The 25,085-nt window shown below is 47.5% G+C and overlaps 2 protein-coding genes across 3 annotated transcripts; both read right to left on the reverse strand.

The window, feature by feature from the left end:
* Positions 1-676: 676 nt before the first annotated feature.
* Positions 677-6,622, reverse strand: TXNIP (thioredoxin interacting protein). Its single transcript, XM_019556046.1, has 8 exons — positions 6,055-6,622; positions 4,909-4,981; positions 4,657-4,804; positions 4,168-4,270; positions 3,631-3,887; positions 3,178-3,334; positions 2,800-2,951; positions 677-2,447 (listed from the first exon to the last, which is right to left on the reverse strand). The coding sequence occupies exons 1-8, from the start codon at positions 6,302-6,304 to the stop codon at positions 2,412-2,414; spliced, it is 1,176 nt and encodes a 391-aa protein (XP_019411591.1). The 5' UTR covers positions 6,305-6,622; the 3' UTR covers positions 677-2,411.
* A 10,675-nt stretch (positions 6,623-17,297) lies between these two features.
* Positions 17,298-21,651, reverse strand: HFE2 (hemochromatosis type 2 (juvenile)). 2 transcript variants are annotated; one of them, XM_019556036.1, is made up of 3 exons: positions 21,170-21,651; positions 20,024-20,526; positions 17,298-19,350 (listed from the first exon to the last, which is right to left on the reverse strand). In XM_019556036.1, exons 1-3 carry the CDS (start codon positions 21,261-21,263, stop codon positions 18,730-18,732), a joined length of 1,218 nt encoding a protein of 405 aa, XP_019411581.1. In that variant the 5' UTR covers positions 21,264-21,651; the 3' UTR covers positions 17,298-18,729. The 2 variants fall into 2 exon arrangements, with proteins under 2 accessions (XP_019411581.1, XP_019411572.1); XM_019556027.1 differs by having other exon boundaries at positions 20,024-21,651.
* Between the last annotated feature and the right edge of the window lie 3,434 nt (positions 21,652-25,085).

Below are 25,085 nucleotides of genomic sequence, written 5' to 3' on the forward strand. Positions count from 1 at the left end.
CTGCACCCAACCTCCCACAGAAGTCTGGGTAATCCACTGCCTAGGGCACAGACTAGAGAGTCAGATCCTCTCCTGGACCCCTTGGGCAACCTCTTTCTTGGTGCTTCTATTTCCACCATCTCTATCGAGCTCAATTATGTTGGAACAGTTGGGTACTGAATGTAGCTGATATACAGACTTTCAGCTCCTACCTCCATCTTCACATCAGATCTTGCCAAGTATGCCCAGGGATGAATGCTACCTTCTTAAATGCAACAGCAAACAACCCCACAGGCATCCAAGTGGCCTACCTGGAGGTCATGGACAAGACCACCAGCTACAGGACTCCAGGTTCTCCCCTTTTCAGTAGATGGAGTCATTTCACTTTAGCAATGCCTGTTTCAGAAGGGAATCGATGCAGATACCCGCAGACCCCAAACCCACAGTTGTTCAGCCCTTTAAAGCAAAGACCTCAGGTCCCTTTTGGAAAAAGTGCCCCCAAGGTTCAGCCTCTTGGCTTTGATCCAGCCTTTGCATTCATCCCCTCCTCCATAAGCCCCTATGTGTTGAGCCCCTTAGCAACTGCATCAGCAGAAGTGGCATTTAATTCTCACACCACCAACTTAAAAGCTTTCCCATTTTCTGCCCCTCCCTGACAAGGGGTTCTCGGTGCATAGCAGCAATGGAGAGACTCCAGTCATTTTCATTTTCAAGACTTTTATTAACAATAAAAGTGGCCCCATAGGGGCTTATGGGATCTTAGTACAAAATATAAAAACCTTCTCAAACATATACAAAATAAAAAACAGTAGAAAAAAAAAAATGCAGTATACCACCCAATTCATGTCTCAGCTTTTGGAGGCAGTAGCTGCAGCGTTCCAGAGCTTGGCTCCGTCTAGTAACACTTAGGATATGCAGTGCTGGGTTAATACACAATAAAAGAATGAAAAAAAAAAAAAAAAAAAAAAAAAATCATAAAAAAGTGCTGGTCTCCCGTGTCTGGAGAGGGCAAACTAGCTGTTGCATTAAAGCCAGCAGCTCCCTCCTCACTCAAAAACCTTCCCAGTCGCTTTTGGGTTGAGCTTTTGGCTCTGTTATGGCATATAGGGCCAAAGAGCGAGGCTTTTTGTCCCCAGATGCCTCTGGACAACACACAATTAAAAGTTATTTGGCACCATTAGATGAAGCTTTGGTCAAAGTGTCTTTGAGACTTTGTGCTTTGATAGCCAGGAAAGGGAATGCATGACAAAAATTCAGTGGCTCAAGGGGTTTAAACACTCTTCAGGCTGTACAATGCCATCAAGGAAGCCTCCGTGTCATCTGCAGAGGCTCATGGACCCAAGCAGTGCCGACTGGGATGGTTTTTAATACCATGTCTGTATCCACAGAAAAGGATGGAAAAGTGAAATCTGAGTATAATAAACCCAAGACTGTCATAGTGATTCTTCCCATCAACATTGTGGAGTTATAGCTTGCATTTGTTGAGTAGATTCAGATAATGTAAATAAGATCAAACTTAAGGAAAAAACCCAGAGTCAGTTACGACACTAGTCTGAACTGATTCGGTGTCAAAAAGTTGAGCACCTGAAAGATGCTTGGACTTTAGTGTCCCATTTGCTTGTTACAACAAAAAGAAACAAACATGCAGGAAAAAAAATAAATCTCTTGCCTACTGCATGAAATAACAAGTACTTCCCCTTTTACAGGGCTGTTGCTTTCTTTGAGACTCTGAAAGGATGTTATCACTCCAGAATCAGAAGTCCTCCCTCCGCCAAGTGTTTTTATCAAAGCCCCAAAACTCTGCTGGACAATTTAAGAATTTCAAGCTTTTGGTTGCAAGGCACAGGCTTAAGCAAAAGCAACAACCCTGCTGTGTTCATAATCTTACACAGTCCCCATTTACACACATTACATCTCCAGACACCCGGTGAATGAATATACGACATGTTCAGCCTGACTTTGCAAGATCAGATTCAAGGCATCGTGATGGTGACCGTTCTGCTACAGGAACAGCTTCTGAGTCTTCAGGAGCTAGAATCCAACAACTTTCTCCCTCAAGCCTCTCTCCTTCGTAACTATTCAAATCAAGTGCTCATCAAGGAGCAGATACCTTCCCCACGCTACATGAGCCCCCACCCCCCCCATCACTGCCTCACTCTACACGTCTCTCTTTGGAAGTCCTAGAAGGCCTTAGGATGAGGGCAAGGCTTGGAGCCCCCTTGGAACTGAACAACGTTTCTCGGCACAGCAGGTAGAAGCAGGACACCCTCTGCACTGCATCTCTTGGATGCGTCAAATGCATCCTTCTTGCAATGCTTTTTCTGCATCAGGGCTTTACTACCCACTCTGCTGCAGCTGGGTATAATCAATGCAGATTAAGAGTTCATGGAAAGTTGGAGAAACAGAGCAATGGCTGTTTTCTCGCTCAGCGCTCACTGCACGTTGTTGTTGACAGTGCAAGGATCCACCTGGAAAGGGAAAGGGAGAAGCAATTTAGATGTCTGCTAAAAAAAAAAAAAAGATTAAGGCAAGCCCATTAAACCCAACAGCAAGAAAGACTATTTTGCTCTAAGCTTACTTCAAAGCTAAAGCTCCAGATCCCATCAGAGCAGCATTGGAAGTGGCAGAGAGGCTTATGATTACTCCTGCCTTCCCTACTGCTGACCTGCTCATGGAAGTTAAGTAGGAGTCTAAGCTGCCAGGGCACTGATACGAATTAGAAGCCCACTTCCCCAGCAAGAAAAAAACCCTAATGCTCCTTTTCTCCATGGTTCTCCCTGCTCAGGTTGTCTTCAGCACCAGAAACTCAGCCTCACTCACCTCGGTGTAAGTAGGTGGAGGCATGAACTTGAACTCAGGAGCATACATGAAGATGGGGCTGTCAAAGGAACTGTCCATATCATCCAAAAGGGGAGTGGTGGGGCTCTCCAGGCGGTGATCTTCAGGCACAATGTCCAGGTAGCATGGGGGTGCTGGAAGAGGAGGAGATACTTGTGAGCTGTGATACAAGTTTCAGCTTTATTCCTACTACAAATGAACCAATCCAACTTCTTTCCCCACCCCCAGGCTTTGTCTTGAATCCCTGCTATGCAACAGCATAACTGTTCCTACCATGGTCTTCCTGGAAGGTTGGACCAGCCACCTTCTGCCCTTCTTTGCTAAACAAAGGGATGTTCCCCTGAACAGCACCCAGCTCACCTTCTGGAGCATCAGGGAGGTTCAGGTCCACCCAGCTCATTTCAGAGCTCGTCTGACTGGCCATGCTGGAACTGCGGCTGCCAATCCCAGATCTGCTGCCAATGACGAGAGGCAGTTCCAGGATGATCTTCTTGGAGCCAGGAACACTGACATAGATCTGCAAAAATGAGATGAAGAGATGGTCAGGAATGACATCACCCTTCCTCTGTTGCATTAAAGTCTGTATAAGATTCCTAACGGAAAGGGAGTGACATGGGATTACACTAAATTTACAGTTTAGCCATGTCTATTCCACTGGCTTGAGACCACTGCAGGTATCAAAGCCCTGAAAGAAACCCCAATAAGCAAATCTGAGAGAGGAGAGGGGTTCCTGGCAGGACAGCTGCACATGTAATATTCCCCGATGATGGGCCTGGTGTGGAAGAGAGATCCTTCAGTACCCATGACCCTTACCTGCAGGAAGTACTCCACACGCAAGATGTTGCAGCCCAGGATGGAGGGTTTGATCTTCTTGACACGGATTGTTTTGCCCCGCCAGGTGTCAGACATGCCTGAGATGATGTGGTTGCCACGTACGCAGGAGAGTTTCTGGATGAAGACTTTGGTCTCGCCATTCGCTAGGTAGGTGTGCTTGGAAATGATGGCTGCCTTGGGTACCACTATGCGGGAGCATGTGTTCTCAAAGTCTGCATTGATGCAGATTTCATCCCCTGAAAGAAGACAGGATTGTTTAGTTACAGGGAAGGTCTTACCCACAATGGCCATGATTCTCTTACAGCTTATTCATGGCCAAGTCTATACTGGTTAAAGCAGAGATGCCCAATCTAGTTGGGAAGTTTCTCTGACTCACAGCCCACTTTCCTTGCTCAACAGTATCACACAGTTCAACATCATGCCCTCCTCCTCCCTTCTTGCTCAAAGCAACGCTCTTTTCAAGCATTGTCCCATTCAGCCCCCTTATCTCCCAGTCCTCCTGGAAGCCAGGCTCACCTTCGCAGAACCCCTTCCTGTCGATCCTGGCACTGACAGACACATGGCCATCAGGAAAGAACATGCAGGACACCTTCTTCTCCTTCTTGGCAGAGACGGGAGACTGGAAAAGATTCAGAAGGATTTGGTTACACAAATGAAGACAGCCTGTTGTGTGTCCTATTCTATCCTGTCCATATCCTGCCAGACTGCTGCCATATAATTTTGTATTCCATGCAGTTTAATTTGCATCTCCAGGTAGATTCTAGTGTCCTGCTTCATGGACACTCACTGATGTACATAGCTCAAGAGAAAGGTAACCCATCTCAAACAACTAACCTAGACTTCCTTTAGGGCTCTGAGCAATGTGGAACACTCATCTCCTTAGGAGACGATACTTAATCTGCCCTGGAACTGTAAAACTTACATATATAGCAAATATCCCTCTGAACCACCCCTAGCAAACAGCCCCACCATTGCCCCAACACCACCCAAGAACTTGACAATTACCAGTAGATCTGGAGTGTTGATGTCAACAGGGTCCATGACCTCAAAATGCTTCTTTGTCTCCTGAGGTGGGACTGATGGGCGCTCCAAGAAAGCCTTCACCCAGTAATCTACACAGCCATACTTCCCTTTGAAGGTAGTACCAAGGGGTCTGCAATACAAGAGGAGCTCATTAAAAACACACACAGAACTAACCACCAAGGGAATTTTGTCACAAGGCTAGCATTTCTGATGATGCGTTTGATCAATACCTACCCTTGAGGAAGCTCAAATCCAAACTTGTATTCATATTTGTTCCCAGGTCTCAAGATCACAGAGCCATCCTCATCTGTAAAGCGGAAAAAAAGAGAGGAAGTTAAAAACCTCAAGCCTTGCTGCATGTTCTCAGCTTTGTCATAACATCCTGCCTCAGCTGAAACAACACAAGTGCGAAAGTTTGCTGTGCTGGATATAACCTATGCTGTTACTTAGAAATGTCCTGAAAAACTTCTGCTATATTGCCGTTGCAATTTTTTCATGCTTCTTAAACATCCTCTTGAGTAAGGACTCAGAACTGGCCTCTACATCCTCCCTCCCAGCAAATAATCCACTGCAAATCTCTATCTGAGCCAATAAAGAAGTTGGAAAACCATCCAAGGCATTTCACATCATCCCTGGTCTTCCCTGTCACTCTTACACAGACAACCCTGCCAAGCGGGGAAGCTGTGCCTTCTTCCAACCTGCCTCCGGGGTGTGTGATTTCCTGGCTCTCTGGCACAGGGAGTTACAGCACCCGTCACTCCCTGTGCCAAGAGGAGAGAAGCAAGCGGCTCCCCAGCTGTACCACCTGTCCTGTATACTGTACTCACACACTGTAATTATAATTGCCTCTCCACGCAGCTCAGGAAGCTTGTTTGGAATACAGCCACCCTGCCAATAAATGCTTGCTCCCATCCTTTGCAGATGCAGCTCCTGCTGCATCAACCTCTTTAAGGTCTTCACTGCCAGCTGCAATCTCCCAACTGTCACTGCACCCCCCAAGTTGTGTTACTCCTCGGTTTAGACACGCTTCCTACACCAGACCAACTAATGCTCTCTGCTAGTTTATCCAGGTCCAAATGAATCATTAAAACACTTCTAGGACCTTTTTGCCAGGATGTAACCCCAAGACTTCAAAATAGCAGCTTTTTTACTCTGGTAACAGAGCCAAGTGCCAAAAGCAACCATAGATAAAGCCCTACTTGGCTGCCGAGTATCCTATTGTGTGAAAACACCTCCAATATTACTCAACCCAACCTTTCATTTTTGATCCAACCCTGCTTTAAAAGCATTTTGGGGCAAAAAAGAGGCCAGGAAGTTGGCTTTTTTAGGGCAGAAGAGCCCTATGATTTAGGTCGCATTATTTAGGTCTCGGGTTCTCACCAGTGGGCTTGTCGTCCAGGGTCAGGACATCGCTGTAGCGGAGGTACTCCATCTCCTGCTTGCGGTGGTGGGGGCCCTTGGCCCAGTTGACCTTGGCCACACCACAGGCCAACACCTTCATGGCCGTGACTCGGGTGACATCAGTCACTTCCACCACCACACGGCCAGCCACCTTCTCCCCGCTGAAGTAGACCTTGTCGGGCTCGCTGAAAACCAGCTCGAAAGTCTTGATCTTCTTGAACATCACCATGGTGGCAGGAAAGTTGGTTTGGTTTAGACAGAAATAGGGAGAGGAAGGGGGTTAAGGCTCAATTGCAATGGCCAAAATAAAGGAGGGGAAAAACACAAAGGCCTGGGGTTTGGAATTGAATGTGATCAAAAATCGTGCAGAAAAAAAACAAAATTTTTTTCTTTAATTTCTGGCTAAAAAATTAAGCCCTTTTTTCCAAGTTTTTAGCCCAGCGCTGGAATCCAAGCGAAGAGAGCAAGGACGCCGGCTGTGGTATTTTGACTGCAGCTCAGCAGCAAAGACCTTCTCTCCGCTCAGAGCCCACCAGGCTTTGAGCCAAACCAAGCCGGATGCGGCGCTTTTATACGCTTGACCGCCCCCCCCAGCAGCCCCGCCCTCGGTTGTTGATCACCTCCATGCCACGCTGAGGCCGCGTGGAAGCGTGCTGCTCTCGTGATCAGCGCTCCCATTGGCTGCCTCTGCCTTGTTTACGTCCTCCCCGGCCAATCCGCGCGCCGACCGCGGAGCGTGGACAGCGTGTGAAGAGATGCTGGGTTCTGAAGGGGGTGGGGTGACGCGCGGAGTGACGAAGCGGGGGGGCAATGAGAGGCGAGCCTGGGAGGCCCGCGGAGCCAATGAGGTTCCTGGGCTCTGAAGAGGATTTTTTTTTTTTTTTTTTTTTTTTTTTTCTTTTCTTTTCTTTTCTTCTGTGACTGGAGAGTGTTACGTCACAGGCGGGGCAGGTGGGTAATTCCCTGCCAGGGGTTCCCCTGTGGGAGCCGCTGCTCCCAGCCCCGACCCCCCAAATCCTGTATTAATAATGGGGGCAGCCCCATGGCCCCTGTGGGGGTAATTCCTCAGCCCCAAATCACGTCTCCTTTCCCCTCACAGCTGCTGTGGGGTGAGCACTACACCCCTCCCCCTCCCTTATAGCTGCTGTGGGGGGAGCAGTGCACATCCCCTTCCCCTTAGAGCTGCTATGGGGAGACAGCACACCCCGCTTACCCTGACAGCTGCTGTGGGGGTGCAGTATGCAGCCCCCCATTCACCTCAGTGGCCCCATGCAGGCCAATAGTTCAGTCCCCTCTGCTCAGGGTCCCCTACAGGGGCAGTGTGGCAGCCCTTCCACCCAGCGCAGGAGGGCAGCCCTCCCCTACTCGCTGTGCCGGCTGTCTGAAGTCCCCGTTATCTCTCCACCGTGGCTGTGGGAAGGCAGGTCCTCTTTCCCTCCCCTCCTTCACATAGTTTAGGCACCATTTGAGGCCTCCAGTGTCTCCCTTCAAATGCTACATGGCAGCCCATAGCCCCCCATGGTGTCCCCACACATGTATTGCCTCCTAGGCCTCCCCTCACACAGTGTTGGGGCTGGGTAGTCAGTCCCCCCACATCTATACTGCACGCCATGACTGGATTGGGGGGAAGGGGTGGGGTTTCAATCCTCCGTAACTCTTCAGTTGAACTGCAAAGCTTCCCCCATGCTCCAGAAGGTACCACCGTGGACACCCGCATTGATTGCAAAAAGGGGCATAGCTAGATTTCCCCTCCAAAACCCCCCATTTCTCCTTTAATCATGTTGGGACTATCTGAGAGTTGCACAAGTTTCCTCCCCAGCCCTTTGCTTGTGTTACTCCACGTTGCCACGCGCCGTACGAGGGCAACTGCTCGCTGCGCAGGAAATCAAAGGCAGTGATGTGAAAAACAGGAGACAATTACTTATTTGTTAGGAGCACGATGTTTAGCTCTCGGGCTGGGCGAATCCTTGGGAAATGGGCTTTTTGCCCGATCAGGTCCTACCTCCCTGAAGAACGTGCTTTGTGCGACATTTGGCACAAATAAAAATCTCCCCCCGCCTTTAGGAAAGGAGCGAATATAGGGCTTGTGTCGTTCTGTCTACGCAGGACCTCTCAAGGTTTTGCCAGGCTTTCACCCCATTTCTAAACCGCTGTGGCGCATTTTGGGATAGTTTGAAAAGCAGTTTTCTTCTCGCAGTAACTGAGTTCACACAAAAAGCGATGTTAAAAATGGGTTATAAGTAGCAAAATGCACATTTTAGGAGCAGGATTAGGGGAAATCAAGAACCTTCCTTTTGCATCTAAACTTGTGTCCCTTCCCTAGGAGGAGTAGCATAAGTCACCAGGATAGTTATGTTGTTTTGCTGCCTTTTGCCCCTTGTGTATGTGCATTGCAGTAATAAAGCTGGCATTTCTGTCTTCTGCCTTACGCTGCAATTTGGTGTGTGTATCCACCCCTGCCCATCTTCGTGAGTTAGGGCATAAACTGATCACCTGCTGTGTTAAAGAAGGAATTTCCTCTCGGTGAGTCAGTGCTGTGCAATTATAGTCGAGGGATAGGGGAAGGGCTGCGCCTTTTCCTGAAACCTCTAGTGTTGGCCAAGCATACTAGGACTTTGCATCAGTATGATAAGAAGAGGGATATTGAGCTATAGGGGACCATAGACCTGGTCTAATTTGGCAGGCAGTGGAATATGGAGATAAATAGCCAATAGGCTGGATAGCGGCAGGCTGTGGGACCGTTGGTCTGGATAAAATACCATGTTCCTCATCAGAATACGCTGGATTCCTTTAAGTGCGTTAAATCCGGCTTCTCTGGTTCCCTTTAGTGTACATGTCGGCCCAACGACGTATTGCTTTTTGGCAGTACAGTCAGGCCCTTGAAAAACTGCAGCGTGTTGCTGCTTTCTCACAGACTGCGACAGCACGCATGCCGCAGATCTCAAAGGACATTTTAACTCTGGGCCAGGCAGCCAGCCAGCACGGCGATCCAAGGCACGTTCCCAAAACTGAATTCTGTCCAGCCGTGCTTTTCTGCCAACCTGTTTTTGACCTTTGCCTCCCCTGACCCTAATCTGACTGAAGATGCCTCACTATCGCATGGGTAGGGGAGCATCTCAGGATGGGACCCTGTATTTGAAAGTTTTCTGTTGTGGACAGTATATTAAAACTTCTCAGATACCAAAGGTTCAAGGTGGCCTGTATAGTTTGGGAAGTCTAGCGTTTTCTTCTTTACCAAGCTATTTTGGCTTGTAAAATACAGTCATTAGTTTATCACATCATTTCCAAAGAGAAGATGCCAGACAGAAGCCCAGTGAAATCGCTGAAGGGAGATCAGTGCCCATAAACTGCCCAACTATGGTAACACCTCTGTTGAACAATGTTGATGGCTCTGTCTGCTCTGCGTTTTGCTAACTAGGCTGATTTTGAACACAGTTAAAATCAGCTAATGCAGCTCAAACACAGTAGGGATAGAACCACTGAAAGCACATTTCAAAACCATATACTGTTCCTGGTCCCCTGGAGCAGCTTTCTGCCCCTTGCTGCTCTGAGTCCTTACTGTAATCAAGATCGAATGCACAAGATTACTCATGAAATCTTTATTACCTGGTCTAAAAACCTTGACATTGATCACAGTCAGAAAAAGCTACTGTCCCCGTCACAGGCAGAAATCAGTGGCATGTCTCTTCAGTGGGCATGTCTACATGTGCACAATTACTGTGCAGTAATTTAGGTAACCACAAATTACTGCACAGCACGGGCACACGTTTATACTGCGCAGTAACTATGGCGACTTATGCTTACTTGGGTATAAACTTGCTACCTGCATGATGCAGGTAGCAAATTTATGCCCGATTAGTTACTGAGCAGTAAGGCATGTGTAGATGCCTTACTACACATTAACACTGCATGTGTGGATGGACTTGGGACTAACTTGAGTCCCAAGTCAGTCCACACACAGCATTACTGTGCTGTAATGCCTGCATGTGTAGATGCTGGCCTAAAAACCACTTACTGTGCAGTAATTTACTGTGCAGTAAATTACTGGACAGTAAATGCATGTGTACCCAGTGTGTCCTTTGTTTCACTGCAGATGGAATGGCTCCCATCTTTGACTGTTGCTAGAAACAGCCTGTGACTTGGTTGCAAGTGACTGTTACCATGGGCAGAACTCCAAGGAGTTTCAATGATGATGTTTCTATGAGATATATTTTAGCCATATAAGGTTTCCTCCAGGAGGGTCAGGAAGGGGACTGACAAGCCACTTATAATGGCCCAAGAGCAAAACTCGACTGTCATGCACAGAGAGGGGATGAGAAGGAATACAGAAAAAAACACTTCCTCTGACAGGACTGTGAGTAAGAGAATAAAAGAAGCACAGAAGACACACATTTTCACAGCATGAGTAGGGAGCTGCATTTTGCAAGCCCCACATGCATGGCATTGCATGTTTCTTGTCACCACTAGAGGGTAAGTGCCTAAAGGAAGCTGGTTCCTGCAAGACCACCTCTTTTCTATTCATCACTGACCCTGGCTGTCTTTCCTCACCATCACACAAACCCTGGGATGATTCAGAGCCCAGCCCAGAGCCCCATTCTTCTCCAGCAATGGGGTATTAGGAGCAATGACTGCCTAGGTTCAAAATATAGCAGAGATAGACATATTCTGTTTCACCTTCCTGCACAGAAATGAGACATTTCACATTGTAAGAGCCTTGTTACATGGTAATCTGGGGTGGCTCCTAGAGCTCTTAACTCCTGGACTGTGCGCACGTTAACACCTTAAAAGTTTTTAGGGCTGTATTTGGTAGCCGTGCTGGTCTGAGACAAAAAGAAATGCAAAACTCTAAAACTCTTGGTTCAGAGATGATGCCTGTTATTAGATCAACTAAGAAATCACACACACACAAAAAAAAACCCTGCACAAAAATTATAAAGATAATTTTTTTTTTTTGCAATTTCTTAGTTGGTCTAATAAAAGGTATCATCTCTGAATCAAGAATTTTAGAGTTTTGCATTTCTTAAATGGTTTTAAGCACTTATTATGTGGGTTAAAGTTACACCACTCCAGGGCAGGGTTCTCTCTCATCTGCACTACCCACCTCCCGTTCCATTGCAATGTGGCCAGTCCCTAAAAGTCCTCCAGTATCCCAGGATATCTCCCACCACTGTCCCTAGAGCAGGGACTGAATCCTGTCCTGGAACACCAGCCCTCTAGTGACAACTCACAGCTACAGCTCCGTGTCCTGCCCCTGCTCAACAAGCCTATAGTAGCACGTCACAGCTGTGCAGGCCAGGAACAGTCAGAGAAGATTTCTAGACTAAGGGTGCAATTGCTCCAAACTCTAAGCTCAGACTCAATTTGAAAAGCATCATGAAGATTGTAGGGCTCGGGGAACTGGGAATGAGGAAGGGAACTTTGTCCCTTAGGTCACTATTTTGAATTCAGCAGTTTGGTAGCTGCTGAAAATTGGATGTGGACAAGTTGGACAGAGAGTCCAGCAGAGGGCAATGAAAATGGTTGTGGTGATGGGGGACAGGACTTGTGAGGAGAAGCTGAGGGAAAGGGGCTTATTTAGTTTGCAGAAAAGAAGGCTGAGGGGGGATTTGAAAGCAGCCTTTAACTCCCTACAGGGTGGATCCAAAGAGGATGGAGATGGGCTGTTCCTAGTGGTCGCAGATGACAACAAGGAGCAATGAGCTCCAGTTGCAGCATGGGAAGTTTAGGCTGGATATTAGGAAAAACTTTATCACAGGAAGAGTGGTGCAGCACTGGAATGGGCTACCTAGAAAGGTGGTGGCATCTCCTTCCTTGGAAGTTTTTAAGGCCCAGCTCAACTAATGATCTGGAATGATCTAGCTGGGGACAGTCCTGCTTTGAGCAGGAGATTGGACTAGATCAGCAGTTCTCAACCTTTTTTTTTGTACCAGGACCCATTTGTAAACATAGGTGGCCAGTCCTGATCCAGTGTCCCTCACTCCTGACCTGCTGCCCCCAGGCCCCAGCCCCTCACAGGGTGTGTAGGGCAGGGAGGGGTGTTTGGGGCACCGGGAGCCCCAGGCAGCCCCTTGCAGACTGGAACTGGGAAAAGCCATAGTTTCCCACATTTTTCTCCTTTAAAGGAAAATCCATTTTTAAAGCTTGTTGATCCATTTTTTAAAAGTTGTTCGCAACCCTTTCATATTTTCTTGCGACCCACTTTTGGGTTGAGAAACATTGGATTAGATGACCCCATGGTGTCCCTTTCAACCCTCAATTTCTACGATTCTGTGATTGTTACCATCTTTGGGGATTTTTGTGACAAGAGTTTGGTGCTTCTCAGTCCAGATCCTAGCACGAGTCCACTCACAACTCCTGCAATATTGCCTATGATGTTTATAAAGGGGACGCACTGATTTCAGCTTTTCTGCCACCCAGTGGAACTCATCTCCCTCCCAGTTTATCCCAGCAGTGCAGGAAGAACCACTCTATCTGCCAGCTCTGCAAATTTCTTGCTCTTCCCAATTCACAGACTTTTTCAAGTGGATAGATTTTTTCTTCTGAGTCAATCTGTTTCTCACCCAGATCCTGGACTAGACATGGCTTTTACAATGAAATGGGTAAAAGGCAGAGCTGAATACAAACGACCTGTAATTGAGATCTAACCTAGTCATTTGTAAGGAAGAACAGACGTAATTATAGAGTTTGTGAAAGGTCACATCTCCATCACCCACAACAAGCTAAGAATAAGTCCCACCCCGTTAGAGAAGCAGCCTTTGAGGGATATAGCTAGAATCCATTTATTGGCTTGAAGTGGATGACATCTGCTGGATATATTCAGTATGTCACCAGCAGCTTCTGGACCTGAGTGCCAGAGACAGCATGGTCTAGCTAGCAGGACTCTATCCATGCAGCTAGTAGCAATTATGCCTTGTACTGGGAATTATGTAGTGCAGTAATCTATCTTCAGGAAACCTACTGACTGACGCAAGAAAGCACAGCTCAAAGTGGCACAGGACAGACATGCCTGAACCATTTATAAAAGACCTCACATAGACCATTTCAAGATGGCAAGAAAGGAAGACTTCAAAGAAAGATGCAGCAACAATAGCAGGGGGGAATAACAAGGTCCCCTCCCTCCCGTCAAATCAAGTGGTCATCAAGTCAGACATTAAAGGTGTTGGTGTTTGTATTTAAGGCCACGAGAAATGACCTGACATCTACGACTCTTAACAATAGTGAAGTAGTTCCTCTTTTGACTTGAGTAGTGAGACAAAAATTCAGGGTCTTATAGACTGTTCTGGTTAGAAGAATAAACAGGAGATGGAGGCGGTCATCTTCCTAGGTGTTCAAAGAGAAAGGAAAGAAAAGGAGCTTTCCCCTTCAGTAGCTGTTGCAGGAGTGTGGCAGTTGCATGTGGGACACTGCCAGGGAAGCATGGGTGCCTCTTGCAAGCTGCTGTTTTGCACAACTTCTGTGAGACCAAGAGCAACAGTCTCACTAATGAGTGGGAGGCAGAAAGGGGCTGGTTTTGAGGATGTTATGAACAGCCAGAGAGAAGGGCAGCCTCTACTAAATGTTGCATGTGCTTAGGGTGCTGCAGATTCTTTTGAGGCTGGGGCAAAAAACCTGAAAATAAAGCTTCCATAAGGATTTTGTGATGCCTAGTGTAAGGATGTAAGCGCTTTGGACAGAAGAAGCAAGACAGTCAGCTTTGATTCTTTTGATACTAGTGAGAGCTGGCTCTTATTTCTTGATGTATATGGACATCTAGCGACCTGTTTAGGGATAGCATGTTGTTGAACAACGGGATGCTTCCATCCATCTTTCAGTAGGTCAGGTGGGTGGCAAATTGGCTTAGGGGTCGCATACCCATAGAGTGGTGGTGAATGGGCCAATATCAACCTGGAAAGATGTGGGCAATGGAGTCCCGCAAGGCTTGGTCTTTGGACTGGTGCTATTCAATGTCTTCAGCAGTGACTTGGACGAGGGTGTAGAGAGTACTTTGTCCAAGTTCACAGATGATACCAAATTATGGGGCAAAGTTAACACAGCAGAGGGTAGGGAATGGATCCAGGCGGATCTGGACAGGCTGGAAAAATGGGCAGAACAAAATAGGATGCAGTTCAACAAAGACAAGTTCAAAGTGCTGCACCTGGGCAAAAAGAACCATCAACACACTTAAAAGCTGGGGGACGACCTTCTCAGCAGCAGCAGAAGGGGATCTTGGAGTCATTGTTGACTCCAAGATGAACATGAGTTGTCAGTGTGACAAAGTGATCAACAAAGCTAACTGCACTTTATCGTGCATTAGCAGATGCATGACGAACAGGTCCAGGTAGGTGATGCTTCCCCTCTATGCAGCACTAGTAAGGCCGCAGTTGGAGTGCTGCATCCCGTTCTGGGTGCCGCACTTTAAGAGGGATGCGGAGAATCGTGAGAGGGTTCAGAGGAGGCCACTCGTATGGTCAGAGGCCTGCAGGCAAAACCCTAAAGGAGAGACTGAGGGACCTGGATCTCTTCAGCCTTCACAAGAGAAGGCTGAGAGGTGATCTCGTGGCTGCCTACAAATTCATCAGGGGAGGGAAGTAGGGAATAAGAGATCTTCTGTTTACTAGGGCACCCCCTGAAGTAACTAGGAACAAGGGCCACAAATTGTCAGAGAGTAGATTTAGGTTGGACATTAGAAAGAACTTCTTCACAGTAAGGGTTGCCAAAATTTGGAATGGGTTTTCAAGGGAGATGGTCCTTTTCCCTGCCCTGGGGATCTTCAAGAGGAGACTGGACAAGCATCTAGCTGGGGTCCTTTGACCCCAGCGTTCTTTGCTGCTCAGGGCAGGGGCTCGGACTCAATGATCTACCAAGGTCCCTTTCGACCCTAACATCTATGAATCTATGAAACATCTACAAACTGAGGGTGCCCAAAATTGTGCCTTCTTTAGAAAACACTGGCTGACACATCTGTTCTCTCTCTCTCTTTTTTTTAACAGGTGGCATAAGCTGGGAATCCCAGGGTTTGATCCAAAGCTGGCTGACGTCAATGGAAAAACTCCCTTGACTTCAGTGGGCTTTGGATGAGGGCCCAAGTTCTCTGACACAGAGTAAAATTGGCTGGATGTAAAAGGTCCTTTTCTCTTCTGGGTACGAATGCAAGCATACCTGGAAGAGCCTGATTCTGTGTCCACCGAAGGCACTGGGAGATTTGACATTTGTTTCAATGAGAACAGCCTTCAGAGTCCAACTCACTGTATCACTCCTGGATGGTATGACTGCACTTTGCTATATACTTTCCTCCATTACCCAAGTCCTCCTCTTCTTCCAACATCATGCTTTGGGAATTCACTCCTTACATCTGTCTACTTCCTTCCTCCTTTTCTGTTCACTCCTGAGAACTCATTCAATCCTACGAGGCTTAGGAACCAGGGATTTCCCATAAAGCAATGGACAACCAGAACGAACAAAATGATAACATCAAGGTATTTTACTGTATGCCTGGCACAACAGAGCCTTGGCCTTTGGCAAAGTCTTCAAGGTCCTGCTAAAATGCAAATTAATCCTAAAAAGAAGATGATGCAATCCCAGTGTTATTGCTTAACTAGATCCACTATGTTCCTATTCTTTTTGTCTGTCTGCCTCTCCATCTAGATGTTCTTGGCACAGCGAAAATGTCCCAGCTGCCGTTTACATGCCTCCCATATTTTGCCATATATTTATTTCCCGATTTTATGCTTCATTTGAGAAAGAGGAAGAAATGGTTAGAATAGATGTGAACTGGGAGAACACAGTCTAGTTAATAGACTCCTGGGATCAATTTCCTTCTCTGGGAGGCAGGCGGAGAGTTTGTGGTCAGGACTCCAGGGTTTTGTTTCCAGCTCTGCCACTAACTTCCTGTATAACCGTAGGCACATCATTTCACGTCTCTGTGTCTTGGGCATAACTGTAGAATTCAGGTGACATTTGCTCACCTCCTAGGGATGTGAATGGTACGGATTAAGTCCTAGATGGGTGAGAACCGGCAGCACCACTATACCTTGGGGTATATTATGAAGTCATTGAGTACCAGACTAAATACCTGGCACCAGCAAGCAGGCACATAGTGTCCTCAGGAGTTTGACTGATCTGCTAGCATGGTGCATGGACATGGAGTGGGCCAGACTTAGTGTATGTCTTTCTCCCTCCTGGCCCATGTTCCAAGGGCTAACACAGAGTCACCTCTGGCTGTGACCATGTCGGTGACATTTCTTAGTGGCCTGGTCCACTCCTATTATGCCACAGGAGAGGTATAAAGAATCCAGAGCTGGGGAGAGAATCTGATGACGACCCAGACTGTGTGGAGAAACCATCTTTCAGCACAGATGTTAAGCTGAGATCCTGATTATCTGAGGTCTTTAAAAGAATCCCTGGTCCATTATTAGGTGTATTACCTGCTGTATCTGTATCAAATTCTTCCAGTTTATTTTCTGCATCTGTAAAACTGCCCTTGGCATGTTACCTCAGTATTGTCCCTGGCAATTATGTAACACTGCTGTCTGCTATTAAGCAGTTGTTGTGTTCCACTCCAGAGGTGGGTGCATTTTAAGAACAGGTGAACCAAATTTTTTTCCATAGGGACAAAATTGGGCTGGATCAGAGTCACTCTAGATCTTGTTCATTGTGGTGGCTATTCTCTGCTCCAGAATCTAAGACTTCATTTCAATTTTAAAGTTACATTTCTGGCTGTTAGTGTTGCACAAACAACCTATAAAAGCCTAAAACAAACCTGGGGATTCTACCTAAATCTGAAAGCCTGAAAATGATACCTCAGGAAATGTTAACTCTCAAGCCAAATTATAATCCTGCCTTGAGCAGGGGGCTGGACTCAATGACCTCCCTTCCAGCCCTACTTGCCTATGGGCATTTGTACACATCAGTTTTTTTGCCCTTTTTTACGCTGCAACAGCTTGACTGTTTGCATGAGTGGGATTTCTGGATGCTTTCTGGTGATACCATGTCTGTTGAATATTTCAACACTGACTTGGAGAATTGTACTATGGAAATTCATGCAACGTCTTGCAAGTGGCATCCCATTCTGGTGTCATGACCGGGTAGAGCTTGGGGAGAGTAACCACTTTTATTCCATTCCACAGTAGATTTAGACTCTGAAGTGCTTCAGAATGAAAGAAACAATATAGTAGATACAGACAATATAGTTTTCTTCACCTGTCACACACCAGCCAGGAAAATGAGAGACAGACAGCAGGAAATGAGGACTTCAAAAATAGACACCTTTAATATTAAATGGTTGTGGATTAACAATGCCAACATACAAGAAACAGAGAAACTGTGATATAAAGGACACTATACAGTGTGCGTGTGTATATGTGGAGGGGGTGATACGCTGATGGATTATCAAAACTCTTTCATACTACACCTTTTACTGTGGCTCAAACAAACTTAACGTGGCTTGTAACATGAATCATGTAAAATTAAACTTGCTTTTGCTCTTTGATAAAACCCCACGCACTTTCACTCTCTTTCACTTAACAGGATAACCAAATCTTCCTACACATCTTGAATGACTGCTGGCTTAGGTATCTTCTACAAATCCTGTCTTTGTAGGATAATCTCAATAGCTCAGCAAGACAAAAAATTGCGATTTTTTCAATAGACAAGCCCTCTTTATAAAAAATATATGGAAAATATGTGTTAACAAACAGAACTCTATCCGCATCTCTTTAAACCTCTTAAATATATTAAACATTTAACTTCAGCTTCACAGCAATATTTATGTACATTCCTTAACATTTTACCTAGTCACTGAAAGAATCCGTTCATTCTTGGCCATCACAGCTTCTACAGTTCGGGACATCACTAATCTGACTCCTCAAGTCATTCCAGTGTTCGTGGTTGAGCTTTTATGGGGCGGACAGGGACAAGACAACGAGCAGCTTGCGCCCCAACATTAGGTGACTTTTCTCTACACTGTCTAACTAAAACTCAATGCTGGTCCAAAGTCTGGGACTTGCAATATTCAGTCCAAGACTGCTGTCTAAGTAGGGAAAATATAGCAACATAAGAAAACACTAGATCTTAGTATGCTACCCCACTGCTCCATAAAACGAAAAAATAGTAGATAACATCTGCTTCTAGCTCCAGTGGTTCAAGAAACCCCATACATTGATCAAGTAATTCTGGTTACCTTCTTGCTGCTTTTCCTACAAAAAAACAACAAGGCAAGTAAAGGACTGATATCTTGCAATGCCTTGCAATTAGCCTGACAGTGACACTGCAGGTATTTTTTTTCCCCTTCACATGACAGTGATTTCCTCACTTGCATCAAAAAATAAAATATACTGGAACTCCTGGCAGGGAATTGTTTGGGGGAGGAGTATGACTCAACTAATTCAGACCTCAACATGAGGAGATACAAACTGGTACCCCCAGGCCCCTTCTCTCTGATGCCGTTTCTACAGACCTGAATCGTTGACCAATCCAGCATCCACTTAAACTGAATACATCCCTTCAAGGATGGAAGATTCTGGGGCACCATTCCCTTTTGGTTGACATCTGTCCCACCACCTGTTTGTTATAGAGCACCTACAGATTCGTGGATCAGCAATGCTCTTGCAATCGCACTGAGATGGAAAAATAGGCCCCTTGTGTTATATGTAGGCTGGGTGAATGCTGGACAGGGAGTTAAAAGTGCAACTGAATAGCCAAGAGGCTAGACATGATGCTGAGGAAGAGGAAGGGTAAGGAGAGGTGACAGCAGCCTGCCCCGGTCTGGAAGATGTGCAGTTTCTCAGCATCTGGATGGAACACCCTGGCATCCTCCAAAGCACCATGTGCAGCCAAGGTGAAGTTGATGTCCCCTGAGGTCACCACGTCAAAGACACATGACTGGAAATAAACGTCCTCCACCGGCAACTTTTCCTTGCACAGCACCCGTGCCGTCTCCACAGCAATACTGCCATGCCGACATTCGCTGCGGGAGAGGCGCTGGCTGGGTGGGCAGCCACCAACGCAGAGCTGCAGGTCCTGCTCCTCCGTGAAGGAGCGTGCCACCTGCTCTGCTGTGCGGATGGAGAATGAGAGCTGCCGGCCTGCCTGGCGCACAGCGATGGTGGTGCCAATATAGATCGCACGGATCTCTATGTGCTGGCCAGGCAGTCGCTCCTGGATGGTCAGGCTGCTCCCTCCAGGCCTCTCTCCACCATTCACTGAGCCATCCTCAAAGGCTGCAGGCAGGTTGTCTATCTCAGCCTGGTAAACTTTCTGGTCGATGCACTCCTTCATGTTCTTAAAGATGATGGTGAGCTGCAAGACGGACAGAAAGCAGCCAGTTCAAATCATGGGTAACCTGACCTACTGCATTTATGTGTAGGGCTGGAACAGACCTCCAGAGGTCAACCAGTCCAACCCCCTGCCTGAGAGCCTGAAATGATAGCTGTGGGGATCTTGGGAGACCTGAACAATTTGAGAGCCCTACATTGATATCAGGGAGAGGGGCTCCTAGCAAAATAGGAAGGTCACAGTACAGAAAGGAATCACTGCAAACCAGTGATCCAGTTTTCCAGGCATGGGGATGAAATTCAGGGTGTTTTCGGACCTGCCACATGGCTCTGGGTAACTCACTTGCCCTTTCTGCCCCCTTCCCACCCACTGTCAGTCTTATCATTTCTTTTCAGTTTTGCTGTCCCAGACTAGTCAAGTAAACAGCACCTAGAACAATGAGACCCTGAACTCAGACGGAGTCTCCATGGCTTTCCAGCAAAATCATCCCAGACAGAAAGCTGTGCTCTGTCCTGCTTTGAATTCATAGCAGTAGGTCTCTAGGGCAAGGGAGCTCCCACCTACCCAGTTTGGACACCTACTACTTGGCATTGCGTGGAAGTTTATCATGCTGGTTTGTGAGCCGCCAACCCCCTTGGAACACCAATCCAAATGTGGCCACCAAAATCATGACGCCAACCACAGGTCACGAGGTTACCTTGCTAGTAACAGTGGCATTGGACCCCTTGGCCACCGGATAGCTCGTTGCCTGCACAAACAGGTAGTTATTGTCCAGGAGAGGCCAGGATCCCTCTACCCGGCAGGTGTGGAAGTCGTCATGGAAAGTCCTGATGTGAGGGTCCCCGAATGCTGCACAGTGCTGATAAGCCGGGGCCCGGCCATTCTTGTGGAAGAAATTCTTCTCATAGTTGCAGATATCCAGAGACTCGAAACCCTGGTGGTTGGGAGCTGGCAGGCGAGGCCGGGGTGGCGAGGTGGGTCCTTCCTTGGAGCAGTTGTTTTGGATCATGAGGTCCTCGATGCCATGGACAGCGGAGTGGTAGGCCAGGTCACCCCGGCAGGTGCGAGCCGTCTTGCGAGTGCAGTGGGAGTAGGAGCGCAGGGCATTGCAGTAGGCCGCGTTCTTGTTGGAGCCACGTAGGTTGAGAGTGGCGGCCACGTACTCCGAGTTGCATCGCAGAATCTTGCACTGGGATGACACTGTGTGGCCAGAGACACCGAGGGAGAGATTAGGGTTACAGCATCCACCCCATACCCTGTTCCTGCCGTCAGCTCCAAGTTCGAGCACAGCTGCCTTGCTATCAGTTGGGTTTTGTTCAGCAATCACAGCCCATAGCAGCTCCAAACCCTCTCCCTGAGTGGCTAGAAACCTCTCTGCAGTGTCTATGCCTGACATACTGGAACTAGCTCTAAAAACTGCTAGCTAGGGCAGTGCTAACAGTCCAGCCGTGGTAGCACAAGGTTCAGTATAGCTGCAAAACCTGCCTGAGAAGCTGGCTATGTACCCAGGCCACTAACTCACCCTGAGATAGACCCTGCTAGTAGTACCACAGCAAGCTGGTTTAAAACTAGCTCAAGGATGTCTACAAAAGTTGTAGACATATCATATGTATATATATATGCACACCAGAGCTGTGCTACCAGACTGTTGCTCTGTCACCAATGCAATGAGGCCAGGGCCAGATGCCACCTCTCCTAAACCCTCCCACCTCAGCTGCACAGGTAGACACCCATCCCTCAAGCTAACCATACCCATGCACTTGTTTTGTTGCTAGAATACCTATTGCCACCCCTGCCACTGGCACACAATGACCTTGCCAGGTTGGCCTGCTCTGTTTCATACCTTGTCGGCAGAAGAGGAGGAGGAAAAGTGCCCTAAGGATGAAGCAGCTGCTTCCCAGGTACCATGGGCTCATGCTACGGGCCGATTTCCCCATTCCAAGCCATCCAGAATGAGTGACGGGGCAGTCACCTGCTGTTTCTTCTTCCCCCTCTCACCAGCTCACCTACAAGTGAAGCAAAGATGGGAATTAAGGGTCAATAAGCTACTGGAGACTAGGGCTTTGTGGGCTAGTTGTCTTTCCTATTAGACAAATAAACTTATGGGCAAGCTATTAATACCCTGTCTGTTGTGAGCAAACATTAGCAGTCCTACATCATGTACAAGTGCCCCTACAGTCCACAGGTAGGTGTCTCTCATGGTCTAAACTGCCTCCCCTCACTATAGCAGTCTGTATACTCAGCTTTTGAATTCCCATCTCAGACATGTCTGTGTTCATAAAGCCCAAAGTACCCTGGGAGTCTTCACCGGAAACTCTGCTATCAAAATGCAAGACACAGTCATTCCTTGGACTCAGTTTCAACATAATGAAATAGAAATGTGGCAAAATGAGCCAAACTGGGAATCAAAGAGAATTGCTGGTGGAGTGTTACAGGGCAAGACAAAGAGAAAGACTTTTAAAGTGTCCGGAAATCCCGCTTGTGCAAACAGTCATGTGGTTGCAGCCCAAGAAAGGGCAAAAAACGTGGTGTGTACAAAGGCCCACCTCACGCTGCCTCACCCATATACATGAATTCACCTGGAGGCACCACAGCTGAGAAGGGAATTCAGTCTCTGTGTCCCTTTTTCAGCCCTCGGCCTATATGAACGTTAAGAGACACCAACTAGAGCAGACAGTGGCTATTTCAGTGCAGACTGGAAAACAGACTGAGACCTGCCAAACTCATTTCACACAAGCCACTAAAACAAGACACCAGGGGGTAACAGTTTTGGCTCAGTAGTTATTTGAGCTAAGCTCAAATACTCAGCTAATGGGAAAGAGTCTCTGCTCCGTTACCAAATAGCAGCCATTCAAGCTGTCGTGTATACCCGCTGATTTCAACCAGAGAGCCAGCCTGGCTGTACCCCTTCCCAAAGCAACCAGCTGTTTGCAGCCATCCCTTATGCTACAAACGCCTCTGCCATGTTTCCTGGTGCACAGAGGAATGTGTTGCTAAGTGCCTTCAGCTGTGATCCCAGCTGGGGAAAAGAGCAAACTGAAAGAGCAGGAACGAAACACAGAAACATAAATTCGAAGGGATCCTCATCAAAGCAAAATGCAGCCCGAAGACTCTCACCCCCCAGCATGAGCACCCAACCCACAACTTCTCTGCAAGTAACCGTGCAGAAAGGCCTAGATTTGATTTCAAGTGATGAGTTTCTAATGGGTAAATTGTTTGGATGGCTAATTACCCATTAATCAATAGGCAGGCATCTGTTATATAAATGTCATGTATCTGACCTCTGTGCTGGAATGACTCACAGAAATAAGCAGGCTAGAAGCTGCAGCACTTCTCCCTGCCCCCTCGGTGCAGAAATGCGTGATAGGTCAGACAAAGCCAGTGGAAACACACATTCCCAAACACTGGTGAAAATTAAGGGGTGAATTTCTTTAGAGAATCACCGGGGATATTATCAGCTTTCTCTTCGCAGACCAGTCCCGGCCTTCCCGAGAAAATGAAAAGCCAGTTGCTATGTGCAAACCTGCCGTTGGGTCATGATGGATAAGGACCCGGCAGCAGCAGATCTAACAGACAGTCCTCTTTGCTGAGTCTGATTTCACTTAAACCCTGCTACCCCCACAATAGCCTTCTACCCATTCACTGGGCTGGGCTCTGGAGCTCCAAAAGGCTTGAAGACCTGGATGCATATGAGCAGGAGCAGCCTAGCAGCCCTCAGTCCCTCAAGAAAGGGAGCTGTGGGTGACAGGAGGCAGCTTCAGGAAGTCTGTCTTCACTTGTCCTTGGGCTTCAGATTCTTATAGGTTATGCGTATAAGCTCTGCCCGCTGGAAAAGACCCCTGTGAAAGGTTATTTGGCAAACAGCTGGGTACAGAATCAACCCTCCCCTCTGCCTTACTCCCAGATGTCAGGAACAGGCTGCTGAGTGAAGCCCCACGCACCTTAATAGCATACACCTATGCTAGCTTTAGGAGCTCAGCTGGGCACATGAAACCAGGGCTAATCCAATCCAGCTACAGACATGTTGCCCCTCTCCTCTGAAATGTGCCTGGGACCTCAGCAAGGGCTCCAGATACCCACACCGGAGGCTTGACAGCAGTCACACCTCTGAGTGCAGCACAGCCTGGCACTCGAGCTTCACTGTTTTCTCTTTTGTTGTCCCCCGTAATTTATTGGTGTTTTTAAGGCGCTGGTCGCCCTACCCAGTGGCGGCCCCGTGGCAGTTTTAGGCTTTTAGCTTTTTATGCTTTTAAGGTTTTAGCCTTTTTATCCACCAGAAGACAGTGAGCGCCGGACGCCAAGAAGAACCCCCATTCCGAACTGTTTTACTTGATGTCTTCTGGTGCTGGTCGTCCTTCGCCGCAGCGACGTTGATGACCAGCGGGACTCACCCCTTCGGGGATGGTTTTCACTTCAGGTCCCTGCCCGCACCCCATCAGGGGTACGGGTGCTACACTCACTGCCGGCCGCTGGCGGCCCAAAGAGACTGGCAGCATTGCCATGATACATCGAAGACATCAAACAGTCCCCCGACCCACACACAATCTGCATCCTTGATTTACAGATTGCTGGCATTGCCGTGGCAGGATGCCTTCCAACCCAGTGGAGAGATAGAGACTCCTCTCCGTGAAGCAGCTCTGCTCTCACATCTGTCCCCCAGCAGTGGGGCTCCATAGGAGCCACTTGTTTTGGTTGGGTGATTTTTTTGGCCTTTCAGAAATTCCTGCCCATGTTCCATTAGCAACCCTGAGAAAGTTTCCTCCCTTCCTACCTCTGTTGTTCAGTGGGCACTTGCTCCTCCAGCGAAACAACAGTTATCATTTGCAAGCTTGTGTCACAGTGGTGCTTGAACTCTTGGGCTGTTTGACTAAGCCGATAAACAAAACAGGGGCATCTGCCAGCTACCTTTGGGCTCCCAGTGGAAGCTAATGATCAACCCATTGCTTCCTACCAAAAAGTAGCTAATGAATAAATGATCTGGCCATGAGATGAGCCCCAATTCTCACAGTCACTCCCATCTCCCGCCAGAAGCTCCCACTAAAGAGGGGCCATTGCTCTTGCAGCAGGGATGACCAGTCTGAATTCCTGCACAAGTCCAAGAAGAGATTTCACTGTTATCCTGTACTGAGCCCAATACATTGTGTTTCACTAAGACACTTTCAAAAGAGCATCAAGGTGTGCATGCATGCTTCAAGAGGGAGCAGTTGAACCTCTCCTGGGCCTCAGTTCCCCCATCCATGACATGGGGATAAATATATTCCTTTACCATCAGAAAGTCTAGGAAATTTAACTCATTGGTGCTCATCTTCCAAACTAAATCAGAGATCTGCAAGCTTGCGTGACTGAGCTCACTTCATCAGATGCTGTGAGATACTCAGTGAAGTCTCCTTGTGCTGAGAGCTACAGAAAAGCCACACAGAGTGAGCAGATTCCCTTTTGAAGGCTGATCATGATCACAGGCAAAGTCCAAGCTGTCCAAAGCTGTGTGACTTCAGCAAGGCCACGCCTCCACGCTTTGCAATCTGCAACCTCATGAAGAAGCCAGGTACAGTCCTGTTCCCACTGCCAGGCTTGCACAGAAAACAGCTGGTTAATTTATAACAATAAAGCTCCAAGCAGGTCCAGATGTAAATGCACCAGAAGGCCTGGGGAGGGAGCTAGGAAGGTTAACAGCATCCTGGGCTGCATGAGTAGGAGCATTGCCAGCAGATCAAGGGCAGTGATTCTTCCCCTCTATTTGGCACTGATGAGGCCACATC

The sequence above is a fragment of the Crocodylus porosus genome, unplaced genomic scaffold (genome assembly GCF_001723895.1).
Source record: "Crocodylus porosus isolate Cpor-Errol unplaced genomic scaffold, CroPor_comp1, whole genome shotgun sequence".
Lineage (NCBI taxonomy): Eukaryota > Metazoa > Chordata > Crocodylia > Crocodylidae > Crocodylus > Crocodylus porosus.

Excerpts from the sequence above, each read along its gene's own strand:
- TXNIP (XM_019556046.1), bottom strand. The coding sequence starts at position 6,304 with ATGGTGATGTTCAAGAAGATCAAGACTTTCGAGCTGGTTTTCAGCGAG. Across the intron at positions 3,888-4,167 it reads CAGGAAGGGGTTCTGCGAAG|GGGATGAAATCTGCATCAAT; the intron begins GTGAGCCTGGCT and ends GTCTTCTTTCAG. Across the intron at positions 3,335-3,630 it reads GTGTGGAGTACTTCCTGCAG|ATCTATGTCAGTGTTCCTGG; the intron begins GTAAGGGTCATG and ends TCATTTTTGCAG.
- HFE2 (XM_019556027.1), bottom strand. The coding sequence starts at position 20,722 with ATGTCAGGCATAGACACTGCAGAGAGGTTTCTAGCCACTCAGGGAGAG. Across the intron at positions 19,351-20,023 it reads ATGCCACTGTTACTAGCAAG|CTCACCATCATCTTTAAGAA; the intron begins GTAACCTCGTGA and ends TCCGTCTTGCAG.